At 40.1% G+C, this 13745-nt stretch overlaps 2 protein-coding genes across 4 annotated transcripts in view; both read left to right on the top strand.

The window, feature by feature from the left end:
• The first annotated feature begins 18 nt into the window (after positions 1-18).
• LOC307024864 (uncharacterized protein) lies at positions 19-9432 on the top strand. 3 transcript variants are annotated; one of them, XM_079659324.1, is made up of 7 exons: positions 19-152; positions 239-292; positions 403-484; positions 4228-4512; positions 6822-7388; positions 7978-8191; positions 8723-9432. In XM_079659324.1, the coding sequence occupies exons 4-7, from the start codon at positions 4239-4241 to the stop codon at positions 8976-8978; spliced, it is 1311 nt and encodes a 436-aa protein (XP_079515450.1). In that variant the 5' UTR covers positions 19-152; positions 239-292; positions 403-484; positions 4228-4238; the 3' UTR covers positions 8979-9432. The 3 variants fall into 3 exon arrangements, with proteins under 3 accessions (XP_079515450.1, XP_079515448.1, XP_079515449.1); XM_079659322.1 differs by lacking the exons at positions 19-152; positions 239-292; positions 403-484 and adding an exon at positions 527-1434; XM_079659323.1 differs by lacking the exons at positions 19-152; positions 239-292; positions 403-484 and having other exon boundaries at positions 1453-4512.
• A 1549-nt stretch (positions 9433-10981) lies between these two features.
• The window catches only part of ndufs7 (NADH:ubiquinone oxidoreductase core subunit S7), a 3951-nt gene continuing 1187 nt past the window's right edge, over positions 10982-13745 (top strand). Inside the window, 6 exon segments of the mRNA XM_079650612.1 lie at positions 10982-11096; positions 12063-12099; positions 12741-12812; positions 12900-13020; positions 13278-13416; positions 13419-13469. Coding sequence (XP_079506738.1) covers positions 11081-11096; positions 12063-12099; positions 12741-12812; positions 12900-13020; positions 13278-13416; positions 13419-13469 — 436 coding nt within the window. The 5' untranslated portion in view covers positions 10982-11080.

Below are 13745 nucleotides of genomic sequence, written 5' to 3'. Positions count from 1 at the left end.
CACACTTGCTTCACTTCCAGGATGATGTGTTTAATCTGTTTCAGTTCTGTGAAATAATATTTGATTTAATACTAAAGTTTGTCATGAGAGCTGCTTCCCGATGATGAAGAGGAGGAGGAAGACGTTAAAATGGATAGCTGTGAATATTTTCAGTGAGTTAACTGATTAATCAGAATTAAGTCACATTTATGAGTCATCCTGTCACTGTTAATATTATGAAATGATACATATTCAACAGGACAGCCTGACCCCGGTATACATCCTCTGCTGGTTTGTCAGAAACTCATGTCAGGTATTTTATTTTGGGTTTATCATAACTGAGTGTTTCAGCTGTGTTTCTGAGCAGTAGGTCTAATGTGGTTCCGGTTGCTGAACAAATACAACTCGTCACTTCCTGTGCAGCAGGAAAGAGCCACCAGTGTCGGGTTCAGGAAAGCAATTGGCAGAGATGTGGGAATCAGGTGTCATCACTTTGCAGCTTAAGGTTGTGGTAATATTATAATATTCACTTTCTTACTTTTCAAAGAAGACATGGATCTAATGTTCTTTGCTGCAGCAATGACGACTCCTTAAAAACAGCAGAATACGTTTTTGTTTTTTAAATTATAGCTTTATTTAACAGATTTGCTATATTATAGTGATATAGAAATACTTAAGAACAATTCATTCCTCCTTTAGACTATAAGATCTAATGAAAGGAAGCTAGGGACACCAAAGGTCTAGTATTTTTGAAGTTAATATTTCAAAACATGATGTTAAATAGAAAAGCTATCCATTTTAAAGGCTTAAAAACAGCAAATATGTATGCTTCAAACAATAATTTATGCTTTAAAAAATGTAATATCTTACATAAGCAATTAAGTGCTTTTTGAAATGCTGGTGATGAGAAATATATGTCGATCAAATAATAAAGACACTATTGATCATTAATTGAATCCACAGGCTGCAAATGTGGAATTATAAATTCCTTTTGAACAGCTTGTAGCTCATTATGTTGTTGTAATAAATAAAGGACAACACACAGTGGTGCTGTAACGTCATTACACTGCACGTAGGAAAATACAAGGATCACTGAGCTTTAGTTTGAGAGTTAATGTGTACTGGCCTGTTTAGTTAAACTCGTTTTTCTTGATGGATGTGATTGTTGGTGTTAAATTTGGAGGTAAACTGAGAGATGGTGCCTCCCCCTCCTCCTCCGGGCTTTATTTGCTCCATATGGTGTTGGACATGGTACCCAGGAAAGAAAAAAACTCTTGTGGGCGGAGGAAAATGCTAGTATTTTGTCCGACCTGAAATTTGATTCAGAAGTTCAGGATCCTGGAAGACAAAAAGCAAACGGAGGGGGAGGGAAGAAAGGAAGAGAAGGACGGAGAGGTTTTTTCTTTTTCTGCCAGAAGTGTAAACTCACCAAATACTCTGCAACCTCCAACAAAAGTAAGTCCATTTATATGCCGCATGTCTAGTAGAATACCCCGCTTGGAAAGCATTTAATGGAGTTGTATTCAATCACATTTGTGCCCGAAATCCGACTTTAACTGCTGTAATTGCTGCTGAATGGCCACTTGATATAAGGTTTCAGCGCTGCTGCTATTTGAGAAAAACTATTGTGTCCTTTAAGCGCACATTCATGCAGGCGCGTTTGATTTATATATCACCAAATTGGGCATTTCCTGCATCCTCTATTCAAAACCATACCAGTCCAGACTTTAGTTGCTTGTGTATGAGAAATTGTAAACATATTTTGTTACAGAGAGTTACCCAGCAGCGGGAGAAACGTGTTTTTTTTCCTACGGGCAGTAAATCACATTGCCCCCTATGCGCGTTTCCACATCCACGCCAGCTCTGATAACCAGCGAGATTTACTCCTCTCCGACATTAAAGCCCAATGAGTCCTTATGTGCGCTCTATGGTATCGTGCCCATTTATTTGGAGAAAGATCCCTGCCGAAGATTTTGCGTGCAGATTCTGCGCCACTGTTGGATGTGCACCAAAAACATCCAGAAGAAAACGCTCCAAACTGAATCTGCAGATGTTAATGAAAACCTCTGAAAGGTAGCATGCAGTTCCAAATAACGGCAGACCGTCAAAGGCGCATGGTTTATTTTACAGTCATTTGTCAGACGCGTTAAGTTTTTTTGTAAGAAATTACCGAAAGGCTACTCATTGGACGTATTCAAATCTTCCTTTAGGAACAAGCAGCGATTTTGTACTCAATTACAAAAGCACTTCACTTAAACATACATCAGTATTGCCCACGAAATGTTATTCAAGTATTTAAAGTACTCATTATGTAGATTTAAACGGCCAGTGTCATGGATCATGTGAACAATTTAGCTAATTGTAACTGTTTCATGTGCTGTTGGCTTAAAAGGCTTCATATTCTATAAATTAATCACATCATATATAGTATAAAGATATTGGCGTAACAAATACAATAGGCTATTTAGTGCAGAACTATTAAGTAACATAAAATGGAGTATCAAGTAATGTACTTAGTTACTTTCCACCAGTGCTAACCAAATTATGCAAACCTGGGTCATCCTTACAGAAATCATGATCTTTTTATATTTACTTACTTATCTTATAGCAACAAACCTGCTTTGTGTTATTTCTCAGTATCCTTTCTGATGTGATGTTACAGAGGTCAGGACCCTCCTTAGGACAAATCAAGGGTATTAAAAGATCCAAACAACACATTTAACAGAAACACATTTATTTATATCCCACATTTTGCAAGTATAATATTTTTCTGATGGAGAACGTTCCCCCATCGTCTGTAAACATTGTACAAAATGAAGGGGCATCACTTCTATAACACTTTAGATGCAGTGGGTGGTTTATTCGCACATCTCACCCGAAACCCAAATGCTTTCCACTGCATATAGGGCAGGGTTTATTTAGGTCACAATTTGCTGCTGTATATAGGGAGCTTCTGCATCTCCAGCATCTTAATAATAATAATAATTATTATTATAATTAATTACATTTAAATAGCACCTTTCATATACCCAAAGACCAGCATCTTTCCTGTTCCTTAATGTTGAAACTCTCTGTACTTCATTGTTAGGTCTGTCAGAATGAGTCATGAGGGGATTGACAGTAGGAACAATTCAATGCCTCAAAATAATAGTTTACATTACAGAAACTCATGTATTCCTTTTTTCTTAGTTTGCTATTTACATGTGAGTATTACATATGGTTACTTCCTTCAAACATCTCTCAATTTACATTTTGGACACACCTCCTTTCCCGAAACAAATATTCAACATAACATTTTTATCCCTAAAAATCCTGGAAGACAAAGAGCAAGGCTCACAACCACATGACCACACCGAGGTCATAACCTGAAATACAGGGTCAGAGGCCTTACAGATTGGGAAGTATGGTGCTGAAATATTGCTTTACGATATAGTTCCATGTAAGTTCATATCCAAGATTTTAAAAACACTGATTTCAGGAATTTAATTCCAGTTGAAGCAATATCACTATTAAGATCAATGTATCAATCCTCTAAAGGAATCAATCAAAAGTGACTTCAGCATTAAGTTATAAGACGTGGGGCCCGGTTTTAAAAGACAAAAACAAACAAACAAAACTAATAGCAAAAGCATGATAAATAATAAAACTGAATATTGAGCCAAAATGTCATAAAACAGTTAAAACATGCACAAGCAGCGTGACATTGAAGAGTAAGATACTGACTAGCTATCGGTGCTGATATTCTACAACCATCCACAAAGATATCAACGGTGATTTCCTTTATTCACCAAAAAAAAAGCCCCTTTCCCACATGACCAGTTTGACATCACTCCACATAAAGTCCCGACAGTCTTTGAGTTTTAAGGATCCATACTTGTTTAATTTAGAGGGCTGTTGTGCCTTTGGTGAACTGAAGGTTTTCAAAGCAGAAGCTATAAAGCGCTTCACAGGTATAAGAGAGGGGGATAAATTACTATATAAAAAGATAATATCTAAAAACAACTCTCCTCTCTTAAACATTTTTGTTTTTTGTAATATTTTGAAAGGCACTTTGAACGTGCTGCTTAAAAGAAAGTGAATAATGAATCTAATAAAAGATAAATGGGTGTTTTTTAAAAGACATGCACCACTTCCGACTCTCCAACACTTTGAAGAAAATGGAGCAGGTTTTACGACCCTGTGTTTCCCTGGTTTTGTGTTTTTAACGGTTTCTGGTCTTGTTTTTGTGTCTGGCCCTCCTCCTCTCAGGCTGTGTGACTATGAGCACCTCGGGGCCTCAGGCCACTAACGGGCAGAACGTGAAGGAGCTGGACAGCATGAAGGAGTCCATCAGTGACATCATCAACCAGCTCCAGGACATAGACCCCACCCGGCTCTCCTTCTCCCCCTTCCTAGACCTGGACACGCAGATCTCTCTGGCGCCGGTGTCCGACAGCCCAGAATCCTCGGTGGAGGAGCTTCACTCGTCCTCCCACTCCGTTTCCGGCTCCCAGCACTCCCTTGAACAGCCACCAGCAACCGATCGGCCGAGGAGTGAGTTATTAGAGCCTCTTTTCTCTGTCTGTCTCACAGAGCTGCAGGATTTGAGGGAAAGCCAGAGCAAATTAGCAGAGGCTGAAGTGGAGTTTGAGTCCAGACTGAAAGCAAAGAGAGTTGAGAGTTAAAGCAGGGCAGCAGATAATAAGCATCACAAAATAAAAGCAGTTTCTAAGATTGAGCAGATGTGTAGTACTACCTGCAGGAGCTCTGGACAAAATCAACATTAATGCCTTGCAATTAAAATGTCCATACAGGTTGACATATCATTATTTGTTTATTTTGCTGGTGATGTCATAACAAAGCACTGAGAGGTTTGAAAAACCTTTCTTAATATCTTGTCTCCTTATAATCAGTATTAAGTTGGTTCCAGATACAGTCTCGATCAGGTACATTACCATTTGCTTTAGAAAAAGGCAACATGAAGAGAAAGGGCTTTGTTAGTTGAGATTAAAGACTTCCTGTTTCATAACTCAGTATTCTAGGACATTCTAACTTGTCCTTCTTCGTGTTATTCTCTGAAACATTAAAACAGACAAAACAAAACCGGCAGTTGTGTTTTAGGAAAGGAGCCTTTTTTGGTGGAGCAGATACTATTTGTCCATCTCCAAACATGAGACAAAGTGCTTTGTCTGTTTCATGTTGTTTTTCGACATTTCCCCACTGCAACAGCAGTTGTGGTGTCTTATGAAGTCCATGTGGACTGGGCTTGTGCATGACACAATGAAATGTTTTTGATTTGCTGTCAAAACAGACAGGAGATGAGTTTAAGGCAGACAGTTGGTTATTGTGCTGCATGACCTTTATGTGAAATGTTTGCAACCCCTGAACCAGGGAAAAATATTCTGATGTTTAAAAGACGTCAATACAATTGCCTATTGCAACAATGAAAACACCCTTCTAAAAGATGAGTGACCGTCTGTAGATGTCTACAATTCTACTTTCTGCAATTTGCTGCAAATTTCTAGATGTAAACTAAACTTGGTTATATATAATATGATTGTAATCATTCAAAGCTAAAAATAACTATTCATCAATTTAACAAGATAGCAATAATAAGCTCTGTTGTTTATAAAAACGTACACATTTCTTTGGCAGAATAATCTTTTTATATAATCTGTTAACCATGTTTAAAGTGTGAATACAATTACTTCAAGTAGAAAGTTACTGTATGGCTAAAAACGAACTACACCACTGCCACATGACTTCACAACCACCACTAAACTAAATGTGGACTCCGCGTGTCAACGTTTAGTGGTATGATTTAACCGCTTGTTACCAATCCTATTTTTGAAGACATGAAAGCTTCATAATTCAAGTGGGGTATTTACTGACAAATGTCGTGGAAAAAAATATGGAAATCTCTTCAATTTGTGTTAACCACAGACCTTATTTGAGGCCTCTAAACATAAAACCCGTTCAATAAAACCATTTACTGCCCAGAAGTGCTTAAACGCTCAGTCATTTCTCAGATATAGGGCCCTTGCTTTACTTTATCTGATAGTCTTTATGTGATGCATACTCTTAAGTGGTTTATGTTTAGTCAAATTATAACAACTAGTTGACACAAAAACTAGTGATCATGTTTCAGCAGGACTACTGGTTGGTTTTTGTGTCTAATGTAACTGTGGGAACGTGGAGGAAGTGCGGACGGGGGCAGGGCAGCTCAATAGGGGCCCAACAGCAGTTTTGGCCCGGGGCCTCCTAATAGGTTAATCCTGCCATCCAAAATGTTATTTGAGACCCAGGGTCGACAAGCAGTAAGGGAGTGATTGATTAGTGTGAGTCTGCAGCTAAATGCTCTCAGTATGTGTTGTATAATGCCTTTGTTTGTATGGTTTTAATCTTACAAGGCAATATTGTTTTACATATCTTCTTCTTGTATTGTTTGTTCTTGTAATGTTTTAGTCTGCCTCTGGCTACAGATTGTTTGAAGTTGAATGCAGCTGTATGCAAAACTACTGCATGAGAACAAGTCATATCTTATCCAACCCAATATCACGGCAAGACGGGAACATGTGACGATTTACCACCAGACGTGAAGATGTCACGATTTCCTCCCTTCAAACGTGGCAGTTACACAGTATTGTTAACCCATGTTAATCAGTGGAGAAATAACTGGAAATACCTAGCAAATGCTACCCCGACGTAATGATTTATTTTTTAATAGTCACACTCGATTCACATCTCCCAGCATGGTAAATCGTCACATGTTCACGTCTTGCCGTGATACCGGGTTGATTTTATGTTATCATTTTCTCTTATGGATTAGGATTGTGTATTAAAATCTGCTCTGCTTTGCACAGGCTCTGCTCCCGGACACCAGCCTCCCGATGGCGACCACCCAGAGGATCCAGGAGCCGATCAGCAGGAGGAGGGGGAGCTGGATCAAAATCTTTCCAGTCCCATCATCACAGCACACAATTTGGACGCTGCCACGGAAAACTGCATCAGCTTTCCAACCCCGGCCTCTCAGGGAGACATTCCCAATGGCACAGACACACCGAGATGGAGCCCAGAATCCACCAATCTTGACTGCACTGTCGATGAAGGTCAACCTCTGATAGCCCCCCCGCCAGAGAGTGTTGAGCTGGCAGTGTGGAGCTCAGAGGGGCCAGGAGAGACTTGCGAGGCCGCAGAGGAGGCTTCAGATCGGGGACAGTGCTGCTGCCGCTGCTGCCAGTGTAAATGCTGTCAGAGCGGCCGAGTTCCTGCTTTCTTCTCAGTCCTGGCCTCTCTTCTGTGTGCAGCCGGGATCCTCTATGCACTCTATTTTTACATCCCCATTAGAGCCCCAGATTGCCCCGACATAACCAGCCGCATCGTGTTCACCTTCTCCTGCTGTGTGGTGGCCGCCATCCCCATCCTGCTAGGTACGCTTCACACACCAGCACACTAATATGGAAAAAACAGCCATGTGATTGGTACAAATGAGAGATAAAGATTAAGAGAGGATTTGGTATGTCTGGCCGCCTCGTCTCGGAATGCTTCAATGTCTCCTGTCCCCTTTAATTTCATGTGCTTCCAACCTCAGTGCAGCAGACTTTTCCCCGGGCCTCTGCAGAGAAGCATAATTTCCTTCCCCTGCACACAGCTTTAAATGGAAACTACAATAAGAGGCTGGCTGCTTCTTTCCTCTCCTAGGCTGTGGCCTAATTGTTTCAGAATATTTTAATCACTTTCCAACCGGGGTTTCCAGAAACCAGAGGGCAGGTGGCAAAAAACATCCAGACCAAATCCTCTCCAGGTCATTTCCCTCTCACCCATTTGTCAAGTTGGTTTCACTGAGGAGGATTTGCATGCAGGCTATTCTGCCGGCAGTTGCTGTATTCAAATTAAGATATTATAATGACAAAGCAGCTAATGCTGTCAGAGGAAATTAAGTGCAGCTCGGAGTTGTTTTTGTAAAAATGGTGTTGGTTCAAGATGCTAACTGACTCATTGCTCTTTCGTCCCTGGCAGCGATGCTGATGGGTGCAATGTGCCAGTTCTGCACAGCCTCCTTCAGTCTGCAGGAGACGTTTCCCGGAGGACGGGCTCTGCACCAGCGGTTTGTCACGGCGTCTTTGGAACAGTTACTCCTCTACGTCCTCAACCTTGTCGTTATGGCCGCTTTGCTGCCTCAAGAACAGCTGAAGTTGGTGCCCATTCTGGTCGCCATGTTCATCTTCGGGAGGTGAGGCTCAAAGGGGGACCAGGGGGATCTTTGTGTTGAAACTGTTACTTAAAGGGGCATCTAACCAGATCAAAACTACATATTTTTCCTCCAACTGTAGCGCTATTTAATTTTGGAATTACACTTTTTTTGGTGTGAAAAACTCAACAATGTCTCTCTCCGAAAATCATGAACCAGCAATTACTAAAAAGATATCAATAGATTTTTGTGAGCAGTTTCATGTAGGGACTATTTTCCTTCTACTAACCGAAGCCTGCAAACTAATGAGCATAAGCCGCTTTCTTATGTGATGGTTGGCAGGTTCAGTTTGGTAGAAAGAAAGGAAATAGTTGCAAAATGAAACTGATCACAACCAGATCTGTGGATTAACTGAAGTTACTGGGTCATGATTTCTGGATATAGACATTTCTGCTGAAGTGAGCCAGGCTTTAGTAATCATGCTCAATGAAACACTGTCAGGGCGGTTGTGATTTTTTATCAGTGAAGTTTGAACTTGATCTAGTTTCCCGTGTCTTGTTTAATCCTCTACAGGCTGGTTTACTGGGTCAGCCTGAACGCGTGCAGCTCCTGGAGAGGCTTCGGATCAGGCCTGACCTTCTTCCCACTCCTCGCCATGGTGGCTCTCAATCTGTTCCTCATGTACATCCTAAATCTCGAAGAGCCACTTTTTGTCTCTCAGGACGTCCTCTATAATCAGGTCACCCCCTCTCCCTGGTCAGGGGAGATATCACAGAGCTCGAATGGCAAACCAGACATCCTACCCACAGACATCCCGGACGCTCAGTGAGGAGTCGAGCTGTGCTTTCTTCTTTCAGAGGAGGAGATCTTTTCCTAAAATAGGCCATTCCTGTGGTCTGCAACTCAGCACAGCACCACACGCTGCCACTATAACCTCCCAGTCTGTGACAGCTTAACTTGTACTTTTGCTCCTCCTATACAAGATTTTGTTAACGTGGATTCATGCTTATTATCTGAAATGCAAACGCTCTTTCCCTGCTAGTGGCAGAGGATGCCTTTGAACAATGCTGTTGTCTTAAAACATTTGTCCTTTTAACAGTGCCTATATTTAATGTTTTGAACTCCAAGTACTTAAAAGCCCTGCTTTTTATATGGCTGGATTTGGTTTGACGTAAAAAACCACAGGCAAAAGCAACTGCTATTGTAAGACTTTATTATTATTTTAACTTGTCCAAAAGTTTGTACATGATGAAGACAGAATAAAAGCCATTTGTAAAAACGTCTTTTCATCTTTTCCAGACAGTTTTCAGTTCCCTCGCTTACTTTGACCAGTTTGACTGAGCAGCTATTCCTGGAGACACAGCAGTGTTTTTTCATTGCTGGGCTGTCATTATGTGATAACATGCTCTCGATGTTCTCTGGTTGCTCTCCATCTTCTCCACCCTGCTGGCTCTCACTGCTGGTGATGCCACTCGCTAAGTTTATGCCATAGACTTAGGCCAAAACAAAATCACGATGCTAAAGACGGCTGCACTCTCTTACTTTTCAGCATTGAGTGAATAGAAAATTAAAAAGCTTTACTTTACTTTAATGAAAGGCAATTCCTATAACATTTGTCAGCCTCAAAAGCTAAGATTGATTTGCTTTTACCAATGTAATGAAAGAAAGGGTTTAAATCCCATACGCAGTAGAAGGTCCACGGCCGACTGAAACGTTTGCTTTAACAAACTCAGTTCTGACAGTGTCTTCAGTGTCTTTCTGCACTTATGATTTGTATTTTCCTGTGCGTCCATTTTGACTTCCTTATAACAAAATGTTAATGTTTCTTTCATACAGGTCAGATTTATTATTTAAGTCTGAAGTTTTTTTTAAATGTCTCTTAAAGTACCCGACCCAAAAGCTCTCTACACATTACTGTTGAAACTTGTCCACATTTAATTTACTAATGTATTTCAATTCATTTACTTGTGAGATTTTTCTCACTCTTTTCTTTGAAAAAGGCATGAAAAAGGTGAAACATAAATGTTTTTCCTCATGTGAAATTAATTTGGTTAAATGTTCAAAATGGATGAAAAGAGTATAAAAAGTTAACAGTAGATAAACGATATAAAGTTAAACAATAAATACCATTAAATAAAGGGACAGTACACTCATATCAACAAAATGTGTATTTAAAAAAAAACCTATAACAAAAACAGTTGTTTTAAGTAATGTAGGGATTATTCATCATACTCTTTTTTTTCTGTCTGACGTCTGTATATTATAGATATATGTGTACTTATTTAAATGTGTTAGTTTTGACAACACATGAAAGCAGCTCTACCAGTTGAGCAAAGCTGCTCCATTTCCTTATATGGGTCACCGTCTAGTCCTTACGTCTAAAATGAAAACACAGAACCAGTTGTTTAAAAGACTAACTTTATAACTTAATTTGTAAATGATAGAAGAATAAGCACCGTTCATGTGAATGATTTGTTCACATATTACCCAATACAAATTTTTTACAGTTTAGTTTCAATTGTAATATATATCTTTACATAATGTTTAAAAAAATCTGTTTTAAAAATCATACTTTATAAAGTCACATTGCCACAAGACAGTAGTATTAGTCAGTGTGTGTCAGTCAACCTACAATTGCCTACATATTACACTTGGTGATTGATTTGTAAAGGTTTATTCTACCCTTGTATTGTGTCAATATTCTTTACATTTACTGGTTAGATATGACCACCATATTTCCCTTAAAATAAAGAATACAAAAGGTTAACCTTAAATTAACTATATTTCTCGTAATGCTCTGTAACCTTGTTATGACCCTCTGTGGTTAGATAAATAAACTCAGCGCCGTAAACTGGTTGTCATTGTTACAGCAGCGCCCTCTGTAGCTCGAGCTCATACAGGAAGCAGTCTGACGTAACCAGAATCCCAAAGATGGCAGCGTTAGCAGGTAAATTATGTTTTGATCTAACAAAAATGTTTTTTTAACAAACATTACGGCGTTTCTTTACGTATGTTAATAACGGTATATAAACAACTAAACAGGTATAATACGCTACCCACCGTTTTGACTGTGTCGTCACTCGGATTTGTAACTATTGAATAAGCACACTGACCTTGCTCTGTCGGCGTTAGCATGGCGGCTAACTGGGTTAGCGCTTACGTGATTTCCAGATGCATTCAAATAACAGTCAAAGCGCAAGCTAACTTTAGCTAACAATATAACGACACGCATTGTTTAAACCAATCAATTTCAGTTATGTTAGTAAGTTTGCATCTACCTTGGGGGTGGACAACCATGCCAAACATATCGTTAGGCACAGTACGTTTCCTCGTAAATTGATACGATGTTCAACCAAACTCCCCTAAAGCCAGTCAGGGTTTCTCATCATTTTCGGCGAACCGTATGCTGCGTCAAGTATAATTTAAGAGTTTTAAAGGTTTCCACAAAGGCTACTCTCAGATTCGGTGTGCCTTAAACACGCCTAGCACCATCTAAAGCAGTAACAAATGGGTCTCTTGTGATTATTGGCTGTACTGTATTATACAGTACAGCGTAAAAAGGGTAACCTTATCGTTTACAGTTGAATTGTAAACTGTACAAATTGATTCTGAGGAGGATCGCAGAATCATCTCTAGTAGAGACCACCATGTCCAGATTTAGCAGTGAGTACTTCAATCCAAGTACTGTACTTGGATTGAGATGATCTCACCGAGGTTAAACATGTGTGTCCATCATTAAATTGTCAGTTCATCTTGACAACAAAATAACTAGTAATGTTACACCGGAATGCACTGTTCAAACAAGATCACAAAAATGATTGAAAAATACAACTGTTAAAACATGTTAAGTATTTGCATTATATCACTGTTTTATACAATTTATTCAGTTTGGGAAATGCTTTTATTTTTGCAGCGCCTCGTCTGGCCATGTTCGGCTGCTTTTCAACAAGGTAAGAAACTTGCACACATTTTCTTTGTTTCAATCTTCACCTTTAATTTAATTCAGCTCCTTGTCCTACAGCTGCTTTATTATTATTATAACTTTAACTGGAGTGGAGCTCGTTTTCTGGAGAAAAAAGAAAAATAAGTTTTTGAATTGCTCGCCTGCAGCGATAAGAAAGATTTAACTTTAGATTCAAACTCTGCAGGCAGTTAATGCAAAGTGGGATATTCTCCAAAAATATCCATATCTACCACATCACACAGTAGGTCAAGTTACACTGATACTTCAGAGGTCAGATTGTTTCCCATTGAAGAGAATAACAAACGGAAACAATCCTCTTGAAAGCAATTGCTGAAACACTGGCTGTTCTTTACGGGCTGTGCAGTCTTTCTTCTAGCAGCAGGAGAGCTCAGCCTGTGTGTGTGGAACAGTCAAGGTAATCCTTTAAAGCGGCATCAAGTTTAGGGAGCTCAAACTAAATCATAGTCTCATATAAAATCTGCCCATCTGTCCATCACACACAGTGTCTGTCATCGCACTGAAGAACTACATTTCTAGTGAAACTGACTATGGGTTTTCATTATTTCATTTACTGTTTTTACATATGTATATGTTATAAATAACATGCTTATACATTTTTTTCCCCAGGCCCATTTCAGTATTTGCTGTTCATCAAAGGAGTCTGCACAACATTGCAAAAAAAGAGAATACCTCCACGAGGTGAGTTACCAGAAAAACTCTGGAGTAAATATGTTAACTCTGTAAACACTGTGTACAAAGTTTAAATATTATGTCCCTCTGTTGCAGCTTGGTTCCAGTCAGAGAGCAGAGCACGGCAGTGGCAGCAGCCCAACCATCAGCTGTAGCCACCAGCAAGGGGGAGTATGTTATCACCAAGCTGGACGACCTGGTGAACTGGGCCCGCAGGGTGAGTCGATGAGAAGATGTAGGGAGTGGCTACACCTACATATGTGGAGTGGTTTGAAGTCCGCAGTTGTTCTGTCTCGTGACCTGGGATGTTACTGCTGAGGGGTTGTACCACAAAGTTAGATGCCTTTGTTAATTGTTTTTAATCGAGGGAACCCTAGCAGATAGAAATACCATATTGTGCTTTTAAAGCTGATATATTAATGCATCTCTACCTGTGTTGCTGGTCTTCATGTCTCTGCTGTGTTCATCCTTCAGAGCTCTCTGTGGCCTATGACCTTTGGCCTGGCATGCTGCGCGGTGGAGATGATGCACATGGCGGCGCCTCGTTACGACATGGATCGCTTCGGAGTGGTGTTCAGAGCAAGTCCCCGCCAGTCTGATGTCATGATCGTGGCAGAACACTGACCAATAAAATGGCTCCTGCTCTGCGGAAGGTAAGGGGAACTGGTGGGACGTAATAGCAGCTGTTTAATATTGAATAAGTATAACTTATCGCGCTCCAAACAGCAGACCCCAAACACTGGCTCTGATCTTATTCAGCTCCGTGGTATGGAGGAAAACTTTTCCAAAAACTGGATTTCCTGCTCAGACATTGTCAGTTTTCACTGCAGCTCTCTCAGACTTCTGTTTCTGCATGAGAACAGTATAGCTGTTTATTTGCCGCCTGGATTATGACCAGCCTGTCGCTGGATCGGTAGACTGGCACGAAGCCTCCTCCAGCCG

This window comes from Notothenia rossii (assembly GCF_949606895.1).
Source record: "Notothenia rossii genome assembly, chromosome: 1".
NCBI classification, from domain to species: Eukaryota; Metazoa; Chordata; class Actinopteri; order Perciformes; family Nototheniidae; genus Notothenia; species Notothenia rossii.
Note: the sequence above shows the minus strand (reverse complement) of the source record. Positions and strands in the feature narration are given on the sequence as shown.